This window comes from Canis lupus, chromosome 5 (genome assembly GCF_011100685.1).
Source record: "Canis lupus familiaris isolate Mischka breed German Shepherd chromosome 5, alternate assembly UU_Cfam_GSD_1.0, whole genome shotgun sequence".
NCBI lineage: Eukaryota > Metazoa > Chordata > Mammalia > Carnivora > Canidae > Canis > Canis lupus.
In genome coordinates this window covers 31,640,479-31,663,529 of record NC_049226.1, presented here as the reverse complement: position 1 = coordinate 31,663,529, position 23,051 = coordinate 31,640,479, and the positions used below count along the sequence as shown (strand labels likewise).

The 23,051-nt window shown below is 38.1% G+C and overlaps 1 protein-coding gene across 3 annotated transcripts in view; it reads left to right on the top strand.

Moving 5' to 3' along the window:
* Positions 1-23,051, top strand: part of RABEP1 (rabaptin, RAB GTPase binding effector protein 1) — a 101,582-nt gene that overhangs the window by 34,435 nt on the left and 44,096 nt on the right. For 2 of the 3 annotated variants that reach the window (XM_038536474.1, XM_038536472.1), the window contains exon 2: positions 3,802-3,930. The exons of the other annotated variant lie outside the window; for it this stretch is intronic. In XM_038536474.1, the coding sequence (XP_038392402.1) occupies positions 3,802-3,930 (129 nt within the window). The remainder of the gene's footprint in view (positions 1-3,801; positions 3,931-23,051) is intronic. 3 annotated transcript variants of the gene reach the window in all.

The following is a 23,051-nucleotide window of genomic DNA, read 5'->3' as shown; positions in this document are numbered from 1 at the left end:
CTGGGTCTCCAGGATCGCGCCCTGGGCCAAAGGCAGGCGCCAAACTGCTGTGCCACCCAGGGGTCCCAAGGGACTTAAAAATGTTAAGTTATTACACATTCTCATTCATATCAGGATTAGGGAAGGAGATATATCTAAGAATTACTGAGTCTTTCCTTCATTTATTTACTGTATTACTTTTTCTTTTTCCTTTTTTTTCTTTTTCCTTTCTATGTAGTTGCTTATTTCATATATTTTGAGTAATTAATGTAATAATTTTTCCCTTTGGGTATCAAGCATTAAAAGTAGCCATTGCATAAGATTTTCCCCTTTCTTTTTGTTTTGTTTTTTTAATGTTTTTAAAGAGAGAGTATGAATGTGTGGACAGGAGTATGCAGAGGCAGAGAGGGAATCTCAAGCAGGCTCTGGCTGAGCATGTAGCCCAATGCAGGACTCAGTCTCACAACCCCTGAGATCACAACCTGAGCTGAAATCAAGAGTTAGATGCTCAACTGACTGAGCCACCTGGATGCCCCAAGATTTTATTTTTAGTAACCTCTAAATCCAATGTGGGACTTGAACTCACAGCCCTGAGATCAAGTCTCACATAGTTTCGATCAAGCTAGTTAGGTGCCCACGTTTTCTTAATATCCAGATGAAAGTAACAATGTGCAGAATGTGTGCAGTGGTTAAGGAAGGCTGAGATACTGATAGCTCTCAACTGCTGAGTTGACAGAAGGCTTAATATTGTTGAAGGCCGGCATTAGCACTGAATTTTTTTTGTTCATGGTGCTGTGAAGATAGGGAAGAGTCTGAGCTGGAAGTCTAAGCATGGGAACTGAGTCAGGATCATGAGGCTAGAGTGACTTCTGGTCTTCTGTGGCTACATACAAAGTCACCTGATCACTCTGCCTTTTCCCTTTATTTGTTAAATAAACACCACTAATTTAATAATGACAGCTAACATTTATCAGTTTTTTTTTTTTTTTTTCTAAATGACAGGCTAAGAACTTCCAACATGAGCTAATTGTGAACTTGGTGACCATGTTAGAAAAATAGTAAAATATTTAGTGTGATGAGAGCTGTTTTTGGTTTAATTTGTGGTTGGATGCTAGTGTGTTAGGATATGCCCATTTGTAAACTTCCTGCTGTCTTATGCAAGGTGAATTGATTTTTCCAGAAATAGCAGTAGAGGCATTCTTTTTTTTTTTTTTTAAGTCATTTAGCCTTTTTCTTTGTTGTAGAATTGCACTATGTTAGAAGTACTTGCGATGGATTTAAATTTTTTTAATTAAAAAAAAACAAATGAGAATAAGGGAGTTGGTATATCCTCAAGGGGATCATGATTTCTGGAATTGAAAGCTGTCGCAAAGCTAGAGACTCTGACAGCAAGACATGTGGGTGTGGACTGTATCTGGACAGGCTGGCTCTGGCCAGGACGGCTGTTGGGAGTGGTGAGAGCACACTTAATTTTGGCTGCAGTTTTGTTTTGTTTTTAAGATTGATTTATTTAAGAGAGTGCATGAGGGCAGGGGGAAAGGCAAAGGGAGAAGGAGACTAGCAGACTCCCCACTGAGCAGAGAGCTAGATGTGGGCTCAATCCCAGGACGCTGAGATCATGACCTGAGCCGAAATCAAAAGTCAGACACTTAACCGACTGAGCCAGCCAGGCATCCCTTGGCTGCATTTTAGTTTTTATTGATTCATTAGCTTCAGTTCCTAAATATAACGTTGAAAGGTATGGCCATTTTTGTGCATGTTTTGATGGATGGTAGGAGTGGAGTTGGGATTATATTTGTTAGGGAAAAAGGAAGGACAGAGAGATCTTGCTTTTTCTTTTTTCTTGATTCACCAGAGTCCTTTCTGACCTCATGCAGTAATACCAGCAGTGTTAAAATGTTAAGTGAAAAGCTTGTTTATTTAACAGTTGGGATTTGGACGATAAAAACACCAAGACAAATAAATAGCACAGATAAACAAGTTTCCTTTGTGATTTCAGATAGTAAGTATGAGATAACAACAGATTCCCCCAGTGGATTCTCCATGCTTCTTTTTTTCCAAAAGTTATCAAATGTTTACATGACCGGAAGTCATTCTTTGCTTTGACCTAAAGATCCTGGTTACTTTGTCCTCAAAATGACCCCTTACCTTTTTTTTTTTTTTTTTTTTGACCCCTTACCTTTAATAGCACATAGTGAAGCTCAAAGGAGCAGTCCCTCCCCTTTTGGTTTCTGTGAGGGAGGGAGGTGGAGGGCGGGCTGGAGTGCTGGGGATGGAGGGAGGTGCGTTAGGTGGCGGGAGGGCTGGCGGGAGGGATGGAGGAGGGCGTGCGGTGGGAGGCTGCGGGAGGGAGGGCGGGCGGATGAGACTATCGAGTCTCTCGCTTCTTTAACTCTCCTTCCCACTTCCTCATGACCACCTCCTCCCCTTCCTCCCTTCCTCCCTTTCCTCCCCTTCCTCCCCTTCCTCCCCTTCCTTCCCTTCCTTCCTTCATTCATTTATTCATGAGAGACAGAGAAAGGCAGAGGCATAGGCAGAAAGAGAAACAGGCTCGATGTGGGACTTGATCCCAGAACCCTGGGATTGTGATCTGAGCCAAAGGCAGACACTCAATCCCTGAGCCATGTAGGCGTCCCTGAACATGGTTTTAGATCCTGATTTTAGTTCGTTAGTTTTATCAGAGGAGTTATAGAGAACTTTGAAAACCACAGAAGAAATTAATGAGCCTAAATCCATTACTCATAGATAAATTGTTGGTGCATTGTTTCCAGTCTTTTTCTGTGTACTGTAATTGCAGACTGGGTTAAGGGACGGTAGGACCGTCAGAGATAATTTCAGATCATTAAGTTTAAATGTTAAAATTAACATTGTTAATTTCGTTATTTTAAATTTTATTGCAAGCAATAAACAAATTTATTTGTAAATTTTAAATGTTAAAATTTTAAGCAAATCATCATTATCTGGATTGGTTTGTAGTAGACACCTGGGACCTCCGCTGGCCTCAGTGTTTAGACACTGGTGGCATTAGTACCAGTAGGTATCCTCCAGAGGAATTAGGGTCATTGCTTTGTGGCTGGGTTGCTGTTGAGTCAGAGGAGGAGGTGCAGTTTGGACTTCTGGATCTCCCACCTCTTGCTTGAACCAGAAGAACCTCTGGGTTTGTACAAAATAGGCATTTATTTAATCTGCTGTGGCCAAATTGTAGCCTCTCAAGTCAAAATGTGTCCTAGTCCCTGCCACATCCCAGTTACCATGAATCTACAAAATGGATAATTTCCCAGTAACTGAGAGTTCATATGTAATGTACAGTTATGTATCATTTCTATATGAAAAGGTTTTTGATTTTGATTTCAGTGTAATGGTAATGAGTCATCTTGAAATTGGGAGAATAGTTTAGGCTAGTATGGCTTTCCTAACCAGAGAACCTGTTAAATTTTGCTCATAATGCTTAAGATAAAGCAGAGCTACCAAGATTGGCAGTGGGTTTATTTGTGGGATAAATAGCCCAAATGCTCAAATATTTAATAACTTCAGAAGTAGATTGATATTCTGTCAGTTATATAAAGGAACTTTAAAAGCTCTCTTTTGGGAAATTTGCCTTATGTGTTTCTCTATATATATGCTGTTGCACTTTATATGATTGATGCATTGTGTGTATTAAGTTTAATAGAAGTGAAAATTAGAATTTTCTAGAATATATTAGATCTTTGGAAGAAGCTTGAGTACTTGTTTCATTATAGAAATGTGTAGCTGGAAAACTAATTTATTCTTGTAACTTATAAATAAAAGTTATTACTTGTTAACTAGTATTTTTTTTTCCAGTTTCTCTTCAGCAACGGGTAGCAGAATTGGAAAAAATTAATGCAGAATTTTTACGTGCACAGCAGCAGCTTGAGCAAGAATTTAATCAAAAGAGAGCAAAATTTAAAGAGTTATATTTGGCTAAAGAGGGTAAGTTCCTAAGTCTCTCTCTAACCCCCCATACTAAGACTGCCTTAAAATGTTGAGTTTCTTGGTAGTACAATGTTAATTTTATCATTGAACAAACCTTGAATTTATTTGTATTTACACTTTAAAAGCCTATTTAGAGGCTAGGGTTAAGAATGAAGCTGTTAGAACCCATTGAAACATATAGTATTTAGGATTTTCCTTGTCTTTGAGCTTCATGGTAATATGTAACATATGTAGGTAGGCTACATCACCCAGGGACACAGAGCTCTCAGTGCTCTTCATACTTGAGAGAGAGCCCAGGTGAAGAGGTTGAGGCTGTTCTAGTGAGAGCCTCAGCCACGTCAGGCTGTCCAACACTGATACTTCATGGGGTAGATCCAGCAGTTGCTCAGTTTATCAGTAAAGACCTAGTACCCACTGTGAGGCAAACATTGTGCCTGGGTGCTGGGTATGAACAAGGAGCAAGGATCAGATGGATCTTTAACTCCTAGAACTTGAACTTGAGTGAGGAAGGAAGGAAGGTATACAAGGCAGATAACATGGGAACATGTTGAGAGGGTCCGGCCCTGAAGATACTGGGACAGGATTACCTGTTGGCCATTGACCGAGGGAAATACGGCGGTGGCTTCACAGCCCTCCTGACCAGTGGTTCCCAGAGTCTGGTTGCAGAACAGTAGCTTCAGCATCACTGTCACCTGGGAAACTTGTCAGAAGTGTACAGTTTTGGGTCCTGTCTCAGACTTGACTGAGTCAGCAACTCTGGGGTGAAGGTCCAGCAGCTGGTGTTTTGAGAAGCTCTTCAGGTGATTCAGATACACGACAAATTTTGAAAACCACTGCTGTAGTTTAGACCAGTGGCTTCCAAACTTTGACGTGGATAAAAATCACCCAGAGAGCTCTATAGGACATGGTATGTTGGGGTGGGGCCTGAGAATGTGCGTTTCTGATGAGCTTATAGGAACTTGCAGTCCTGCTCATCCAAGGACCACAGTTTAGAGAACTGCTGCTCTAGACTGGTGATCATCCAATTTTTAAGTTTATGCATTAAATAAAGTAATTATATATACCTCTCACACCCTTTTGAAGTTGATGTTTAAAAATTTTTATTTTAAATTTTAAAAAGGCGCAAAAGATGTAAACTATCCTATTGTTAACACTAAGAATTTAAATTAAAACTTCACGCTCTTAAACATATACAGCAGAATCATCTATCACCATTCATTTAAAAAAATACATGAATAAGCTCTTTAGCAGAAATTTTATATTTTTTTCCCACCATGTATTGGGTTTTCAGTTTTACATCTCCCTCAGAATTTTATTCTAAAAAGTTGTTTCTTTTTTCTTTTTTTAGGAACACAAGCTTGAGTGTGCATCAGAATTTTACTTGTAGGGTTTGTGAGAGCAGGGATTGTGGGTTTCCGCCCCCAGAGTTTCTGACTCACTAGGTCTGTGAAGTCTGCTTCTAGTAAGTTAGCAGATGTTGCTGATGCTCAAAAGCCTTTTTTAAAGAAAATTTGGTCAGACTTCTCTGCGGCAGAAATATACTTGCACATATCTTCTGTACTGAGTTACCACTACGATTGTTAATAAGTGCATGGTTGATCACACTATAAATATTTTACACATATAAAAAATAATAAAGAGTAAAAATTATTGGAACACAGGTCTTATGAGATATAATTGGGTTTCCTCTCAAGTTATAACCTCTGCGTGAATAACATTTACTTATAAAAAAGGATAAGTTTCAGGGTTTTTGTTTTTTAAAGATTTTATTTAGTTATTTGGAAGAGAGAGATAGAGCATGAGTTGTGGGAAGGGGGTAGAGGTAGAGGGAGAAGCAGACTCCCTGCTGAGTTTGGAGCTTGACACGGGGCTCGATCCCAGGACCCTGGGATCATAACCTGAGCCTAAGGCAGATGCCTAACTGAGCCACTCAGGCACCCCCAGTTGTTTTTTGTTTTGTTTTGTTTAATAGAAGTGCTGAGAACTTTTAGTCTTATAAGTAAGTAGATGGAAATAGAAGGTTTATTTTATTGTGATGATTATTTCGTTCTCTTAAACTCTCTCTGAATTATATGTTAACTCACGTAGTCTGCAGCTTCAAAAAATATTTCTATTCTATTGACTGGCAATTCAATTAGGCTTCTTTCAGTTTTGTTAAAAACAGACTTTGTAATCACCTGACCTGCCAGAAATTTGTTACCCAGTTATTAGTTGTTCACTTTTTTATTACCTTGATATTTTATTTTAAAGATTTTATTTATTTGACCATAAGAGTGTAAGCAGGGGGAGCGAGCAGAGAGGGAGGGAGAAGCAGGCTCTCCACTGAGCAGGGAGCCCAACATAAGGCTCAATCCCGGATCATGACCTGAGCTGAAAGCAGATGTTTAACTGAGCCACCCAGGTGCCCCGACACTGGTATTTTATTTTATTTTTTAATTTTTAAAAAGATTTTATTAAAAAAAATTTTATTTATTCATGAGACACACACACACACACACACACACACACACACACACTCACACACACTCACAGACACACAGAGGCAGAGACACAGAGGGAGAAGCAGGCTCCATGCAGGGAGCCCAGTGTGGGACTTGATCCTGGGACTCCAGGATCACACCTTGGGCTGAAGGCAGGCACTAAACCGCTGAGCCACCCTGGGATCTCTGACACTGGTATTTTAAATTGTCCCTCTGGCTTGATACAGAAGATGAATTTTTACACAATAGGGGAGTGACCCATAGTCCAGTTCAGGATGGGCAGAGGGCCTGTCTCCTGTTAAGTGGGAGAAAGGCTGTTGAGGAAAGTTAGATGGGTATGGAGAATCTGCATTCAAATCCTGCTCTGTTTTGGGAAAGAATGTTTATGAACATTGAGGATTAAGTTGATTCCATTAAAACAATATGGTCTATGAATCCTTGAAACATCTTTGTGAACCCCAGGGGATATTACCCCCTTTGAAGATCACTGCCCTGCAGTGGTGTTCTTTAGACTACAAGTTGTAACCCTTTGATGGATTAAAAAAAATTACATGGGTTGTGACCAGCAGTTTTTAAAAAGGGAAATAAAATGGAAAATAACAGCACAATATACTTGGTAAGGTTCAGTTGAGTCACACAGACTGTTTTGTGTCAGCGACATGTTTATATGTATGTATGTGTAGAGTTGTGGCACAAAAATACGTGTTTTGCTGTGAATTCATTCTCTGGTCAGAGAAGTTTGAAAGCCAGTATTCCATAGGATGCAGCATTCATAGGCCTCACCAAAGGCAGCCCAGACTTGAAAGGCTTGCTGCCTGTCGTATGGGATGGGGCTCCACGCTCTTGTGGCTATTTCCCTGTTTCATGTGGTTCCTCTGTAGGCTGCCCTGGAGATGGGAAAGCTGGCGTTCCTATCTAGGCATGGTAGCACTCTGCAAGTTACTGGGGAGGTTGGGATGACCGAGATACAGTTTTTATCTTCAAAAAAGTAAAGTCTTCTGGAGTAGATAATACATTTTGCACAGTATCATCATTTGAATATATGTTGAATGTCATGAGAAAGGAGTTCTGTCCATTTCATTAGTGTGTTTATGTGACTTTGTTAATTTCCCCATATAAAACTTATTTTGACAATTAAGTGTTGGGGCACTATTTTCCGACTTTGTGCAATGGTGTGTCCTTGTCAAGACGACCAGTGATACCTTTAGTGTATATGCATAATGTCATGGAGGCCTGCCTCTGATGACCACTTAGAGCTCACTGCCTTACTGGCTGGGGACATCCTATTTTCCCTCCTCTCACACCAGCGGTCCTGTAGGCTGACCATCCTTTTTATAGCTTTTTCTTTCAGTCTTGGCTTATTCAATAAACTCAAGCTAATCTTGCCCCGAGTTTGTTCATTTTGTTTTCTATTTTCCTCTGTTCCGAAATAAAGCCGTTAGGGTTTCCTTTATTTTCTAATTTTCTTCCTTTAAATTATAAAATGGACTTTACTGTAAGATTCTGAAGAAATGAAAATGACCAAGCACTTCTCATTTCTGAAATACATGACCAGTTGCAGTTTTCTATTTCTGATCCAGACAGCGTGTGGTGTGGATTTGTTCAGAGAACATAGTTTGTATATTAAAATTGCTTAAAGGACTTCTAGATCTGTTAAATAATCTATATGTATGTTTACTATCTGGAGTTTTTGGTGAACTTCAGCTGGTCATTGAGTTGAGATAACTTTTTACAAAATTTCAAAAGGAAAAATGTGATCCTTTTTGAGAGTTTTTCTAAAGAAAATGCATAGTATATAAAAAATGTTGATTCAGTTTCTGTCTTGGCTGTTTGTCTACATTATAATGAAAATAAAATTTACAGATGTCCTCTAAAGCAGCAGCTTATATTATGGCATCTGCTAGGAAGTATAAACCGAGTCTTTTATGGTTGTCACAGATGGTAGCAGTGTAAGTCATGGTTTTGACACGTGCACCAGTCTTTGTTTTATCTTTCAGCAAACCAGGTCAAGGTAACTCTGAGAGTCCAAACATCCATATTTTTCCCAGTAGGATCAGCTTTTGCTTTGGTGTTATAATAGCTGTGCTCTCGTATTTAGAGAACAGCTGAAGTACAAGTGCAAACAGTAAGGAGGAATGCTAATAAAAGAGATTATTACCTTTGGACTCCTCTTAACTGCCTCTTCCTGCCTTAGTACCCACACTTTTCTCTGTCAGCTTCAACTGGGAATGTTACAAGTATTTCTGAAAGCTATGTTGCTTTTCCACTGAACTTGAAGAAAAAGTATTTAGCTTTTTAAAAAAGTATTTGATTGGGTTTTTTTTTAGCCGACTTCAGTACAAAGCTTGGCACGACAATAGGGCTTGTGTTTTGGAAATCCTCAGTCTTAGTCAATAAGAGAAAGCCTGTTACATGAAGCAGCAAATAAAAGACCATAGAGTTCTGAACTTGAAGGAAAATAATAGAAATATAGCACACGTTAAGACCATGAAATATAGCACACCAGAAGACCATGAAATTTTCTAGCGGTGTTCAAAGGATTTTGTGTGTGGTCATAATTTATATAAAGTTTGGATGCTAACTAGCCAGAATTTGTTTGTTTGTTTCTTTAAGATTTTTTAATTTATTCATGAGAGACACACACAGAGAGAGGCAGAGACATAGGCAGAGAGAGAAGCAGGCTCCCTGCCAGGAGCCCAGTGAGGGACCTGATCCCAGGACCTGGGACTACGACCCTGAGTCAAAGGCAGACACTCAACCACTGAGCCATCCAGGAGTCCCCAGCGTTTCAATAGTTTCAGTAGTTTAAAATCTAGGTTAAGGAAGATATTTGTGGTTCAGTTGCCATAACCTTGCACTTAGATATGGAAATAAAACTAGGGTATATTAAACAAAATTAAAAGCCATTAAATATCTTAGAAACAACAAATAAATTGAAATAAGATAAATAGATATTTTAAACTATAGATAAAGCATAGAGATTTTAGTAAATTAGAAAATGGTATTTGGGAGTTCTTCCTCCCAGTGAGAGAAGCATTAAAGAGCAGTTGACATAGAGGCTGCGGTGAGTCTCTAACACATTCCTAAAAAAAAACTTGCAGAAGAGAGTGGAGGGTAAAATATTTGAGGAGATAGTAACTGAAGTTTTTCAGAGATTAAGAAAAAAGTGAGTCCTTGGGGCACCTTGATGGCTCAGTTGATTAAGCATCTGCTTTCAGCTCAGGTCATGATCTTGGGGTCCTGGGATCTAGCCCCATGTTGGGCTTCTTGCTCAGTGGGCATTCTGCTTCTCTCTCTTCATCTGCCCCTCCGCCAGCTTGTGTTCTCTCTCTCTTTCTCTCTCTCTAGTAAATAAATAAATCTTTAAAAAAATTAAAAAAAATCTTAAAAAAAAAAAGTCCTTAACATAAATACCAAGCACCAAGTAGGTAAGTAATAGTAAATTCTTATTTTGACGTATCTTAAGCTATAGAACACCAAGAATGAAAAGAAAACATTGAAAGCTGCAAGAAACAATTGTTGTTGGGAGATGCCATATAAGCAAAATCGATGACAGGAGAAAATGAAAGATCTTCAAAGGGCAGAGAAAAGTAATTGTCAACCTAAAATTTTATATGTAGTTACATTATTTAACAATGAGAGCAAAATAAGTACTCCAGGCATATAAAAACTAGGAGCATTAATCACCCACATAAATCACCAGAAGAACTAGTAAAGATGACATTTGCAAGAAGAGTAAACAGAGGGAATACATAGAATGGAAGAAACAATACCAGTCATAGAAACTGATAAGTTTGAGGATAAAGAACAAAACCAAAACTTCATAGCTTATGTTAGGTTGAAGAAGAAAGTAAAACAAATGCAATGATAACAAGATTAGGGCTTAAGGCAAAAAGCATTGAAGGAATATAGAAAGCTATCTTATAAGGAAAGAAACAATCTACCAAGAAAATATGAGAATCATGAACTTGTATATACCTAAGGAAATCACCATGATGTGCCGTATAGAACAAAAGGTGAAAGAATTGAAAGAAGAAATGAACAGATGCACACAAAGGAGATGTTTAATATTGTGTCAAGTTCTAGATTAAGCAGTAGGTAAGAATATAATACCTGTGAGCAACAGAATTTTAAAAAGTTTCATTTTTATACCCAAGGAACCAATTTTATACCCAAGGAACCAAAAACGTTTATTCCTTTTATATTCATAAAAAAACTTAACAAATTGTCTATGTACATATATCTCAAAGACTCAACATAATTAAAATAAATCAAGGTACTTACGTTTTCTTACCTAATGTTAAAGATTTTAAACAACAATGTTTTTTAAAAGTTTAAAAACTGGGGATCCCGGGGTGTCTCAGTGGTTTAGCACCTGCCTTCATCCCAGGGTGTGATTCTGGAGTCCCAGGATTGGGTCCTGCATCAGGCTCTTTGCATGGAGCCTGCTTCTCCCTCTGCCTGTCTCTGCCTCTCTCTCTCTCTCTCTCTCTCTCTTTCTCTGTCTCTCATGAATAAACAAACAAACAAACAAAAGCTTTAAAAAATAAATAATAAAAGTTTAAAAACTAAGAGTGCAGTCCTGTTGCTCTTGAGTTAAAGAGCAAATCAGTGGAGGTCGCAAAATCTGAGAATACGGTGAAGATACTTAGGAGAAGCAGCTAAAACAGTACTTGGAGAATAAGCTTTTAAAAGCATTTATTAAAATTAAATTATTAAAAGATGAGAGATTGAAAAATAAATGATCTAAGTGTTCAGCTCCAGAAGCTATAAAAGGGGTGAAAACAAAGAATGTAGAAGAAAAAATAGAAATTAATGAAATGGAAAGCAAAGTTAACAGTTACACTCAATAAAAAGCACGTCTTTGGGGTAAAACAAAACAACTACTGATACGGTAGAACTATGGATACTGTGTATGTCTGTGCCAAAAATCTTGGGTATTCAGTTGAATAGTATCCCAGGAAGTATGAATTACCAAAATTACCTCCAGTAGAAAACCTGAATAAACCATAACCATAAAGAAAACTAAGTCAATAAACAGAATTCTTACTATGAAAGATGCCACAGGCATAGGCAAATTTTGTTAAATCTACAAGGAAAATATGTTTCTTTTATATGCTATGTCAGAAACAAAAAGAGAGCCATCCATTTCATTTTGTGGAATTAGTCTAACCTTGATACCTAAACAAGCAGCACTAATACTAGCATACAAATAAATTAATCTCATTTATGACTAGAGTTTAAAATCCTAAATAAAACCGACTTCAATAGAATGTTCAAAAATATTACACTATGACTATGCATACTAGGAATGCAAGGATAGTTTAACATTAGAACATCTGTTGATGTAACTAACTACATTAACAAATTAGGATAAACCAGAAAAGACATTGAATAAAATTTAACACCCTCTAGTAATGAGTTCGTACTAGTTCTTAGCGAATTAGTATGCAGGAGGGCCTGGCTTAGCCTGTGAAAATATATTTTTTTTGAAAATATTTTTAATAGAAAGAAACCAATAGCCTGTATCATATTTAATAGTGAAATGAGATAAGAAAGCCTATTATCAGTACTTTATTTTTATACCGGAGGTCCTCCTAGCCAATACAATAAAATAAAAAGAAATGAGTCATAAAATTTGGAAAGTTAAGGATAGTTTTATCTCTATATAGAGTCCATATGATTATCAACATACAGTAACCAAGAGATCTACACAATTAGAACTAAAGAGAGTTACCAACACTGTTGGAATGAAGATCAATATAGATCTTATCTATAATCAGTAGTGTTAACTAAATCAGTAATGATTCTCTGTACCAGTAACTAATTAGAGAAGTAATAGAAGAAAAATAAATTCTGAAAAAAAAAAAAAAGACAAATAGAAAAAAAATCATAATTTTTAGTCACTTGGGAATAAGTCTAACCATGGTTGTGTAAAACCTTTATAAAGGAGAGTTATAAAACAGTGCTGATGTACCTGAAAGAAACCCCAAATAAATGGAATGTGATGCCGTGTTCATAGGTGGAAAGACTATGTCATAAAGAAGCTAATTCTCTTCTCAGTCTGTAAATCCAGAGAAATTCCAATTAAAGTCTCAGTTTTTTCCTTCATGGATCTTCAGACTATCTTTGGTTTTATAAGGAAGAATAGGATCAAGAAGATGCTGGCGTACTATATTGAACCACTGTATTATAGGAAATCCCATGAATGAAAGAACAAGTTCAGCTGTGTTACCTGTATGCAGTTAGCAAAATCCAGACTGCTAGAGGCACCTAGCACAACCTGTAGTTTACTCTATAAAGTTCAAGGAAAAAGAGGCAAAGGAGAAACTTATAGATTAAAAGAAACTTAAAGTACATATTGACTAATGTATGGACCTTATTTGAATTTTGACTCAAAGGGCTGAACTATTTAAAAATATTAAGACAACTGGACTTTTCAATACTGACTGGAAGTTTGATGGTATTCAGACATTGTCAAATATTTTCAACTATGAAAATATCCTTATAAAGTGAAATTAGCCAGAAAAAAGACAAATAATGTATGAGTCCAGTTATGTGAGATATCTTGAATAATTAAACTTACAGAAACAATGTAGAATGTGGTTGCCAGGGGCTTGAAGGTGAAAGAGTTGTTGTTTAATGTTTAATGGGTGTAGTTCAGTTTTTTTTTTTTTAAAGATTTTTATTTATTCATGAGAAACACAGAGAGTCAGAGACATAGGCAGAGGGAGAAGCAAGTTTCCTGCGGGGAGCCTGATACGGAAGTAGATCCCAGGACCCCAGGATCATAACCTGAGCTAAAGGCAGACCTCAACCACTGAGGAACCCAAGTGTCCCAAGTCAGTTTTTTAAGATGAAAAGTTGTAGAGATTAAAAAAAAAAAAAAAAAAAAAAGGTTGTAGAGATTGATTGCACAAAGTGAATACTTTTAACACCATTGAATTGTACCTTTAAAAGTGGTTAAGATGCTAAGTTTTATGTGTATTTTAAAAAATGGTCATTATCTCCTAGAGATACATGCTGAAGTATTTATGGGTAAATGATAAGTTTGGGAGTCCCATTTCTTGTAACATGAACTGCAGACACATTCCCCAGCAAAACTGATGAAAATTATTCTTTAAAAAACTTAAGTCTCTAGAAGTGGTCCTTTAGCAAATGAAACATTAGTTCAAGAAAATCTACTAAATCTTGGCAAAAATAGAGTCTCTGGCATTTGATCCATGAACTGCTACCTTTCCCTCCCCTCCCAGCCTGGTATTACAGAAACTCAACTCCAGGTGGATGACGTCAAGAACACAGGATCTGCGCTCTCCCCAGCTCACAGTTGAGGACTATGGAACCTTCCTCTCCACCCCCACCTAGCTACCTGTTATAGAGGTGAAGTTGCAGTTGAATGTGGCTGAGAAGTTGAGCTCCTTTCTTCTGCCAAACCCCAGTCAAGGTAGAAGCTGTACCTTGGGTATGGTGTACTGGATGGAGGCTCCATGATGGGAGAAACAAGCGAAGAAGACCAGAGGCTACCACTTCCATCTCCCCAACTCAGTACCCTTTCCTAAAGCAGATATATTACTTAGAAGAGTACCAGCAGTAAAGTGTGGAGTTTGATGGATATGGTCAGGGAAAGAGACACTCAAAAGGTAGCCCTGCAAAAGCTTTCATTCCACAGTGACTCTGCACATGCCCAAGGCATACTTTTTCAGGAGCAACAGCAGCAGCTTCACACTGCAGGGGTAGAGGAGAAGAAATGAACTTATATTTAAATCCAGCTAACTACTAGACAAATAGATGACAAGAAGCTGGGAAGAGGATTGGGTGGATCAGTACCAGAATTGCTGCAATATATTATTTAAAAAAAAAAAGTCACTTTCAACAATAACAACAGAAAACTTAGGAAACTCTGATCCATACCAAGGAAAACGTGCAATGCCTGTGAGACTGACCAGATAACAGATTTAATGGACACTTCAAAGTGGCCATACATGTTAAAAGAACCAGAGAATAACGTACTTAATGAAGTAAAGTGTGACAGTGTTTCATCAAATGGAGAACTATCAGTAAAGAAATTATAACAACCCAGTGGAAATTCTGAAGTTGAAAAGTACAACTAAAATGAAAAATTCAGTGTAGGGGCTCAGCAGTAGGTTTGAATTGGCAGAAGAAAGAATTAGTGGACTTGAAGATAGATCGCTTAAGATTGTCTAGTTTGAAGAACTGAAAGAAAATAGAAGCACGAACAGAGCCTAATAGAAATGTGGGGCATTATTAAATTTGCCAACATAGGTATAATGGGACGTTCAGAAGGAGAGGTGAGAGAGAAAGAAAAAAATATTTGAAGAGAGAGAATGGCTGAAAATTTCCCACATTTGATTAAAAGTATCTAAGATATCTAAGAAGCTCATTGAAGTCAAAGTAGGCTAAAGATATGCAAAGATATCCACACACAGACACATCATAGTAAAAATGTTGAAACCCAGAGACACAGAAAACCTTAGAAAGGAGCCAGAGAAAGACAACTTGTCACCTATAAGGAACTTCAATGAGATTAACTGATGACTTCTCATTATAAACGATGGTGGCCAGGAGGCAGTAGGATGCATTTTAAATGCCCAAAAGAGGGGGGAACCCCAAGAATCCTTTTTCCAGCAAAAGCGTCTTTCAAAAAAGATGAAAGACATTATCTCAGACAAAAACTGAGAAAATTTTTTCCTAGAAAATTGCTTTTCAAGATATACTGAAGGAAATTCTTCAACTGAAAACAAATAAATACAGACAGTAATTTGAACTTACATGAAAAAAAAGTCCTTGGTAAGATAATTGTGCAATTATAACAGTATAATTATTTCTTAATGGATTTCAGAAAGCGTTGATATAAAGGGTGCCTGGATGGCTCAGTAAGTTAAGTGTTTCCCCTCAGCTCAGGTCATGATCCCTGGGTCCTGGGGTTGAGCCCTACATCAGGCTTCCTGCTGTGAGGATCCTGCTTCTCCCTCTCCCTTTGCCCCCCACCCTCTTGTGCTCTCTCTCCCACACTTTTTCTTTTTTTTTTTTTTTTTTTTTTTTTTTTTTTAAAGATTTTATTTATTTATTCATGATAGTCACAGAGAGAGAGAGAGAGAGAGAGGCAGAGACACAGGCAGAGGGAGAAGCGGGCTCCATGCACCGGGAGCCCGACGTGGGATTCGATCCCGGGTCTCCAGGATCACGCCCTGGGCCAAAGGCAGGCGCCAAACCGCTGCGCCACCCAGGGATCCCTCTCCCACACTTTTTCTTTCTCAAAATCTTTTTAAAAGGCAATGATATAAGGCAATATGTATATTTCTGTTTTATTGGCCCTGTAACATATGGAAATGTAATATATTTGCCAATGTCAGCACAAAGGAGTTGTGTGGGAGGAAAGCTATATTAGAGTAAGGAACTGACACCAGATGGTAATTCCAATCCAAAGGATCAATTGAAGAAAGCCAGAAATGGTAAATAAGGTTAGTATAACACATGCTATAAAGATATACTTGGTCTCCTTTCTCCTCTCAGTTTCTTTAAGAGAAAACTACACGAAGCAATAGTTATAGCAATGTATCATTGGGTTTTTAGCATATATAGATCATAATGTCTATAATAATAACAGCATAGACATGGGAAAAGAAAAGAGCTAAAGAAGAGTAACATTTCTGTATTTCTTTTTTTTTTTTAATTTTTATTTACTTATGATAGTCACACAGAGAGAGAGAGAGAGAGAGAGAGAGAGGCAGAGACACAGTCAGAGAGAGAAGCAGGCTCCATGCACCGGGAGCCCGATGTGGGATTTGATCCCGGATCTCCAGGATCGCGCCCTGGGTCAAAGGCAGGCGCCAAACCGCTGCGCCACCCAGGGATCCCTGTATTTCTTTTTTTAAAGATTTTATTTATTTATTCATGAGGGAGACACAGAGAGGTAGGTTCCATGCAGGGAGCCCAATGCAGGACTCGATCCCGGGACTCCATGCTACATGCTTCATGTCCTGAGCCGAAGCCACACCCAACCACTGGGCCACCCAGGCGTCCCAATCAATTCTTTTTTTATTTTTATTTTTATTTTTTTATGCCACACCCAACCACTGGGCCACCCAGGCGTCCCAATCAATTCTTTTTTTATTTTTATTTTTTTATTTTTAAAGATTTTATTTATTCATTCATGAGAGACACACTATATATATATATATATATATAGAGAGAGAGAGAGAGAAAGGGGCAGAGACACAGGCAGAGGGAGAAGCAGGCTCCATGCAGGGAGCCCGACGCGGGACTCGATCCCAGGTCCCCAAGATCAGGCCCTGGGCTGAAGGCAGCACTAAACCGCTGAACCACCCAGGCTGCCCCCAATCAATTCTTTATGGATTTCGGGTACTAGCCTTTTATCAGGTATGTCATTGGCAAATATCTTCTCCCATTCAGTAGGCTTGTTGATTGTTTCTTAAGGTTGTTAAGATTGTTGATTGTTTCCTTTGCTGTGCAGAAGCTATTTATTTTTTGAAATCCCAATAGTTTATTTTTGCTTTTGTTTCCCTATGCCGTAGGAGACCTATCTAGAATTTGCTATAGTCAATGTCAAAGAATCTGCTGCTTATGTTCTCTATGATTTTTATGATTTCATATCTCACATTTAGGTCTGTATTTTGTTATGGTGTAAGAAAGTGGTCCAGTTTCATTCTTCTGCATGTTGCTGTCCAGTTTTCCTAACACTATTTTTTGAAGAGAGATTCTTTTCCCATTGGGTGTTCTTTCCTGCTTTGTCAGATATTAATTGACCTATGGGTTCAAACCATTTGTACTTCTATATACTTGCAATGAATAGTCTGAAAATGGAACTAAGGAAACAATTCTGTTTACAGTAGCATCAAAATTAATGATGTATTTAGGAAGAAACAATAAAATTAAGAAAATTAAGTGTAAAACTTGTACATTGAAAACTTTAAAATGGTGTTAAAAAACTTAAAATAATCTAAATAATTGGAAAAAATTCTATGTTCATATATCAGAAGACTTAATACTTGACAATACCCCCTGGTTTACATATTTAGTGCAGTGTCTTTCATTGTCTTAGTTGCCTTTTTTGTAGAAGTGGAGAGGCTGATCCTAAAATTTATACAACACGTTAGGGATGCAGGCCCAAAACATTTTTGGAAAACAAGAACCAAGTCAGAGGACTCATATCTCCTGACTTTAAAACTTACTACAAAGCAACAGTAATCAAGACAGTGTAGTGCTAGCATAAGTATAGGTAGTAGTTCCATGAAATAGAGTTTAGAATCCAGGAGTAAACCTTGTATATATGATCAATTGATTTTCTACAAGATGTCAAAACAATTCAGCTGGGAAAAAAAACACCTTTTCAACACATTGTGCTGAGACATCTGGATATCCACATGCACAAGAATTACTTGGATCCCCAGCATTTATACAGATTCACTTGGAATGTCTCAAAGACCTAGGTTTAAAAGATAGACTATAAAACTCTTAGAAGAAAACCTTGGGAGAAATCTTTGCAACCTCGGAATTAGGCAGTGATGTCTTAGATAGGACATTATAAGCAGAAGCAACCAGTGAAGAAGTAGACAGAGTAGACTTCATCAAAATTAAATGTTTTTGTGTTTCCAGGGACACTGTCAAGGTAGTGAAAAGACAGCCCACTGAATGGGACAAATTTCCGCAAATATTATATCAGATAAGGGACTTTTATCTATATATATCAGAAACTTATAACTAATACAAAGACAGCTCAGTTAAAAATGGTCAACAGACTGAATAGACATTGCTTCAAAGAAGATACACAAGTGGCCAGTAAACACATAAGATGTCAATGTCACTATCAGAATCACAAATCAGAGTTATAGTGAGATTCCACTTCACACCCACTAGGATGCCTGTATCAAGATGTCAGTTAATAACAGGTATGGCAAGATGGAGAGAAGTAAGTACCCTCACACACTACTAGCAGGACGGTTAAATGGTCCATAGGTTTGGAAAATAGCCTTTCAGCTCTTAAAATGGTTAAACGGAGTTAACATTTGATCCAGAATTTCACTCCTGACACAAAAGAAAATGTGTCCATATATAAACCTGCACATAAACAGCTGTAGCAGCAATATTCATAATAGCCAAAATGTGAGGGGCAACCCAAATGTCACCTGATGAATGGATAGATTTTTATTATTCCTGCATAAAAAGGAATGAAGTGCTGGCACTCACTACAGCAGGGATGAACTTTGAAAGCATTATGCTAAGTGACAAGTGAGTCACAGAGGATCATGTATTGTAGGATTACATTTCTTTGAAATATCCAGAATAGGTAGATAGATGGTCAATAGGGATAGAAAGTAGATTAGTGGTTGCTTGATACTGGGGGGTGGGGAGGGTGGGAAAGGGCTAGAGAGTTGGGAGGTCATAAAGAGCACTGGGTTTCTTTCTGGGGAGATTAGAATGTTCCAAAATTGATTGTGGTAATGGCTGCATAAATCTGTGAATATGTTGAAAAATGAGAAATAACTACACATATTGTAATGCCCCAAATCTAAAACACCGTACCAAGTGCTGCTGATGATGTGGAGCAGTTGGAACTTTCATGCATTGCTGATGGGAATACAAGATAATACAGTCAGTCACTTTGGGAGGTAGTTGTGCAGTTTCTTACAAAACTAAGCATACTCTTAGCTAATATCATTTAAAAGTTTTCCTCCTTACTGCATACCTGAATGAATTGAAAATTCCTGTCCATGCAAAAACCACGTGGATGTGTATAGCAACTTTATTAATAATTGCCAAAACTTGGAAGCAATCAAGATGTCCTTTAGTAGATAAACAGATAAACTGGTACATCCAGACAGTAGAATATTCAGCATAAAAAGAAAGTCATCAAGTGGAAGAAGCGAATCTGAAAAGACTACATACTGTAGGATTCTAATGATAGAACGTCCTGGAAAAGGGGAAAACTGCTGAGGCAGTAAAATGATGATTGGTTGCCATGGGTTAGGAGGGAAAAGGGAATGAATAGGCAGTGCAGAGAGGATTTTTTAGGCATTATTCTGTATGATACACAATGGCAGATACACGTTATTACACATTGTCCTAGTGTAGACTGTGGACTTTGATAATGTGTCATTGTAGGCTTAGTGATGATAACAAATGTACTGCTGTGGTGAGGGGTGTGGACAGTAGGGGAGCTTGTGTGGGCGTAGGGCCAGAGCGATGGGAACTCTACTTCCTGCTCGGTTTTGCTGTGAGCCTGACATTGCTCTAAGAAAATAAAGTTTATTAGCTTAAAAAAAAATGTCTGGGACTTACCTCCTAATAGTATGTTGTGGAGTGCACATGGGTGGATGGGGCAAGGCTGCCCATAGGTTTTGATTGCTGGAGTTGGGTAGTGGGTACATAAAGCTTATAATAATAACTTTTGAATCTGGTAGGTAAAGTCTTCCTATTTCATCCAGAACTACTATGGTGCTTTTATTAAACTATCAAAACTTTAAATGTGTACAAGCAAGAATAGACAAAATAGTAAAAATACTGCTGTATTTTGGTAGGGTAGTACTAGCATGAGAATAGAGCATTTTTATAGGGTAGGAGTTCCATAATCGGGTTCTCACATAAAGAGAAATGTGACATATGGCATAGATGGTTTTACAAAAATAGAAAAAACCTGGGAGAGTGGTGTAGAAAATTGGGAACATCTGTATAGAAAAGGTAGATTCCTGCTCCATATCTGTGTGCCCATGAGCGTGATAGCTCATGCTTTGGCACTGTGGCACTGCAGTTACCAAACGAAGTAGTTTACGTGTATTAACCATCTCACAAGCAGTGTTGAGGGTTAGAGATAATTGCAGAAGAACACCGCGCTGTTGAGAGCATTAAGGTTTAAGAGCCTGTGTCAGAAAAAAAAAAAAAAAAAAAGAGCCTGTGTCAGAGTAAAGGTGTAAAAATATGCCTGTTGATGGAAACCTTCAAATTCCTGAGAGTTGTTACTTCTGAGGGAGGTAGAGCTTTTGTAATGTTTTATTTCTTAAAAAGAAATTGAGGCGGATATAACAGTAATATTAAAAATTGATGAAGCTCGGGCACCCGGCTGGCTCATTCAGTGGCACGTGTGGCTCTTGATCTCATGGTTGCAAGTTCAAGCCCCACGTTTGGTGTAGAGATTACTTAAAAATAAAATCCTTAAAAAAAAAAAAAAAAAGAAGAAGATGAAACTACATAATAGGTAATAAGTTTCCATTACAGAATTCTGTATATTTGTCTCTGAAGTATTCTATGAAGTGTTAGTATAACCAAATGAAGTGTCTTCATTCAATCCTAATTCAAACAGGTCTTCCAAAAGACATTTTTGTGGTAATTGGAGAAATTTTACTACAGTTTGGCTATTAGATTATATCAAACATGTTAAGTGTGACAATGGCACCGTGTTTGCATAAGAAAATGTTCATGTTTTTAGAGGTGCATGTGTCATATGTTAGAAAATGTAATATTGTTTCTGGGGCTTATTTTTAAAATATTTCATAGAAAAAGGATGCTTGAAATAAATGTGGCCAAATCTTGGTGATAGGTGTATCAAAGATTGTTGTACTAGATTCTCAGTTTTTTTTTTCATAGATTCTCAGTTTTAGAGCATGTTTGAAAATCTTTATCATTATGTATACAAAACCAAAATAGTAACATAACTATTCCTTAATAATAACCTGTACCATGGGCAAACAGATTTGAACTGTTTCAGTACAGAAAGTTTAGGTTTTTCTAACTTTTAACTATTTGTCTCATTTAAATATATTTAATATGTAGCACATAAAGTAGATATTACACACCAAGTAAGTCATAAACAAAATTTGACCTAGTCTTCTTTGGGGCACTCTGTACTGCTCTCTTAACTCTGTGGAAACAGGCCACAAATTAGTATTTAGGTTTGGTATGTGCAGTTTTTCTTTCCTAGTGACAACATGATAGCTATAGCTCGGGGTAATTTCCAGTAAAAAGGAGCATGAGCAGGTGTGTGTGTATAGACTTGAGTCTTGACAAAATTGTAGTTCTCAGAAATAACAAAGTATCCCAAAGATAATGCTTTTTTCTTTTAGTTCACGTTTTACAAAAACACTTTTACACGCAGAACATGAAGCTGACACACACAGTTTTCCTTCTGTGGCCTCACGTGTTTAGTGTCGGGGTCACTCCCACATACCTGCCACCGTTTCCTAGATGTCTGTCTTTATTTCCAGATAGATAATTGCTTCCTGCAGTTAACATTCTTATCACTTTCTCTGACTTGTGTTTCAGAATATTTATTTATTTGAGAAAGAGAGGGAGGTTACTGAACAGGGGTGAAGGTAGAGGGAGGGGAGAAAATCTCCAGCAGACACCCCACTGAGCATAGAGCCTGTGGGTGTTTGATCCCACAACTGTGAGATCATGACCCGAGCCGAAACCAAGAGTCGGATGCTTAACTGATGGAGCCACTCAGGTGCCCCTGGGTTTTAATAGTGGTGTTTTAATAGTGGTGACGAGGCAATGTGAAACATGTTGAGAGAGTCAAGCTCTCTTGAACACCTTTACTTACAATTAGCATGACTGACGTTTCCCCTGTTACTCAGACTGCCAAACTGGATTCCTCTTTGTGTGTATGTGATAATGATCAGTGTCTTCACAACTTTTTTTTTTTTTTTTAAGATTTTGTTATTTATTCATGAGAGATGCACACAGAGAGGCAGAGACACAGGCAGAGGGAGAAGCAGGCTCCCTGCAGGGAGCCCAATGTGAGACTTGATCCCAGGACCCCGGGATCACACCCTGAGCTGAAGGCAGATGGTCAACCACTGAGCCACCCAGGTGTCCCTGTCTTCACAACTTTTAAAAGTTCTTTAATATTATCTATTTGATTTTTTTTCAAGTGCTTAGAAGTTCTCGTAGAGAGGCATTGCCACTATCCTGGCTTGAGGGCTTTGTGGCTCCTTCAGGTCCTGCAGCCAGCCAGCGACAGAATTAGGCCCTAAGTCAGGCTGTTCTCCTGGCCAGCTAGCTTAGTTACTGCGTTCTGTGAAGGGAATTGATGACTTTATATAAAGATGGATGATTCTTCTGCATGAATGTCTCATAACTTTTAGATGGTGAAAGATATGGAAAAGTTGAGACACAAACAGTAGCAGACTGGGCAAGTTTTCTAAGAAAAGAGTCAGTATTCAGTGTATGTAAAATACTCTTCCAAACCAGAGGAAAAGACGGGTTCATTGGAAACACAGGTAAAGACTATCACCAAAGAAGAAACATGGGCATTAGCCTCACTACTGATTGGGAAATACGGATGACAGGTGTCACCAGCTTCTCCCCATGACATTGGCAAGGGTTTTGAAAAGTGGAGAATAGTGAGTGTGGTGGGGAACAGGCACTCTGCCACATACTGTCGGTAGATTCACCTTGTATGAGAGTCCATCTGGCTAAACACATGTCCTGCCCAGGCTTAAATCCTGCAGCTGGCATGTCTGAGAAACTTTAAGAGGTGGTAAAGGGGCACGGAGAAAATTAACCTGACATTAAAGAATCCTTGACCTGGTAGCTGCTGTGGACTCTGGCTTGCTTTTCTCCTCTGCTAACCATTTCTTGAATGTTTACTTTGTGCCAGTA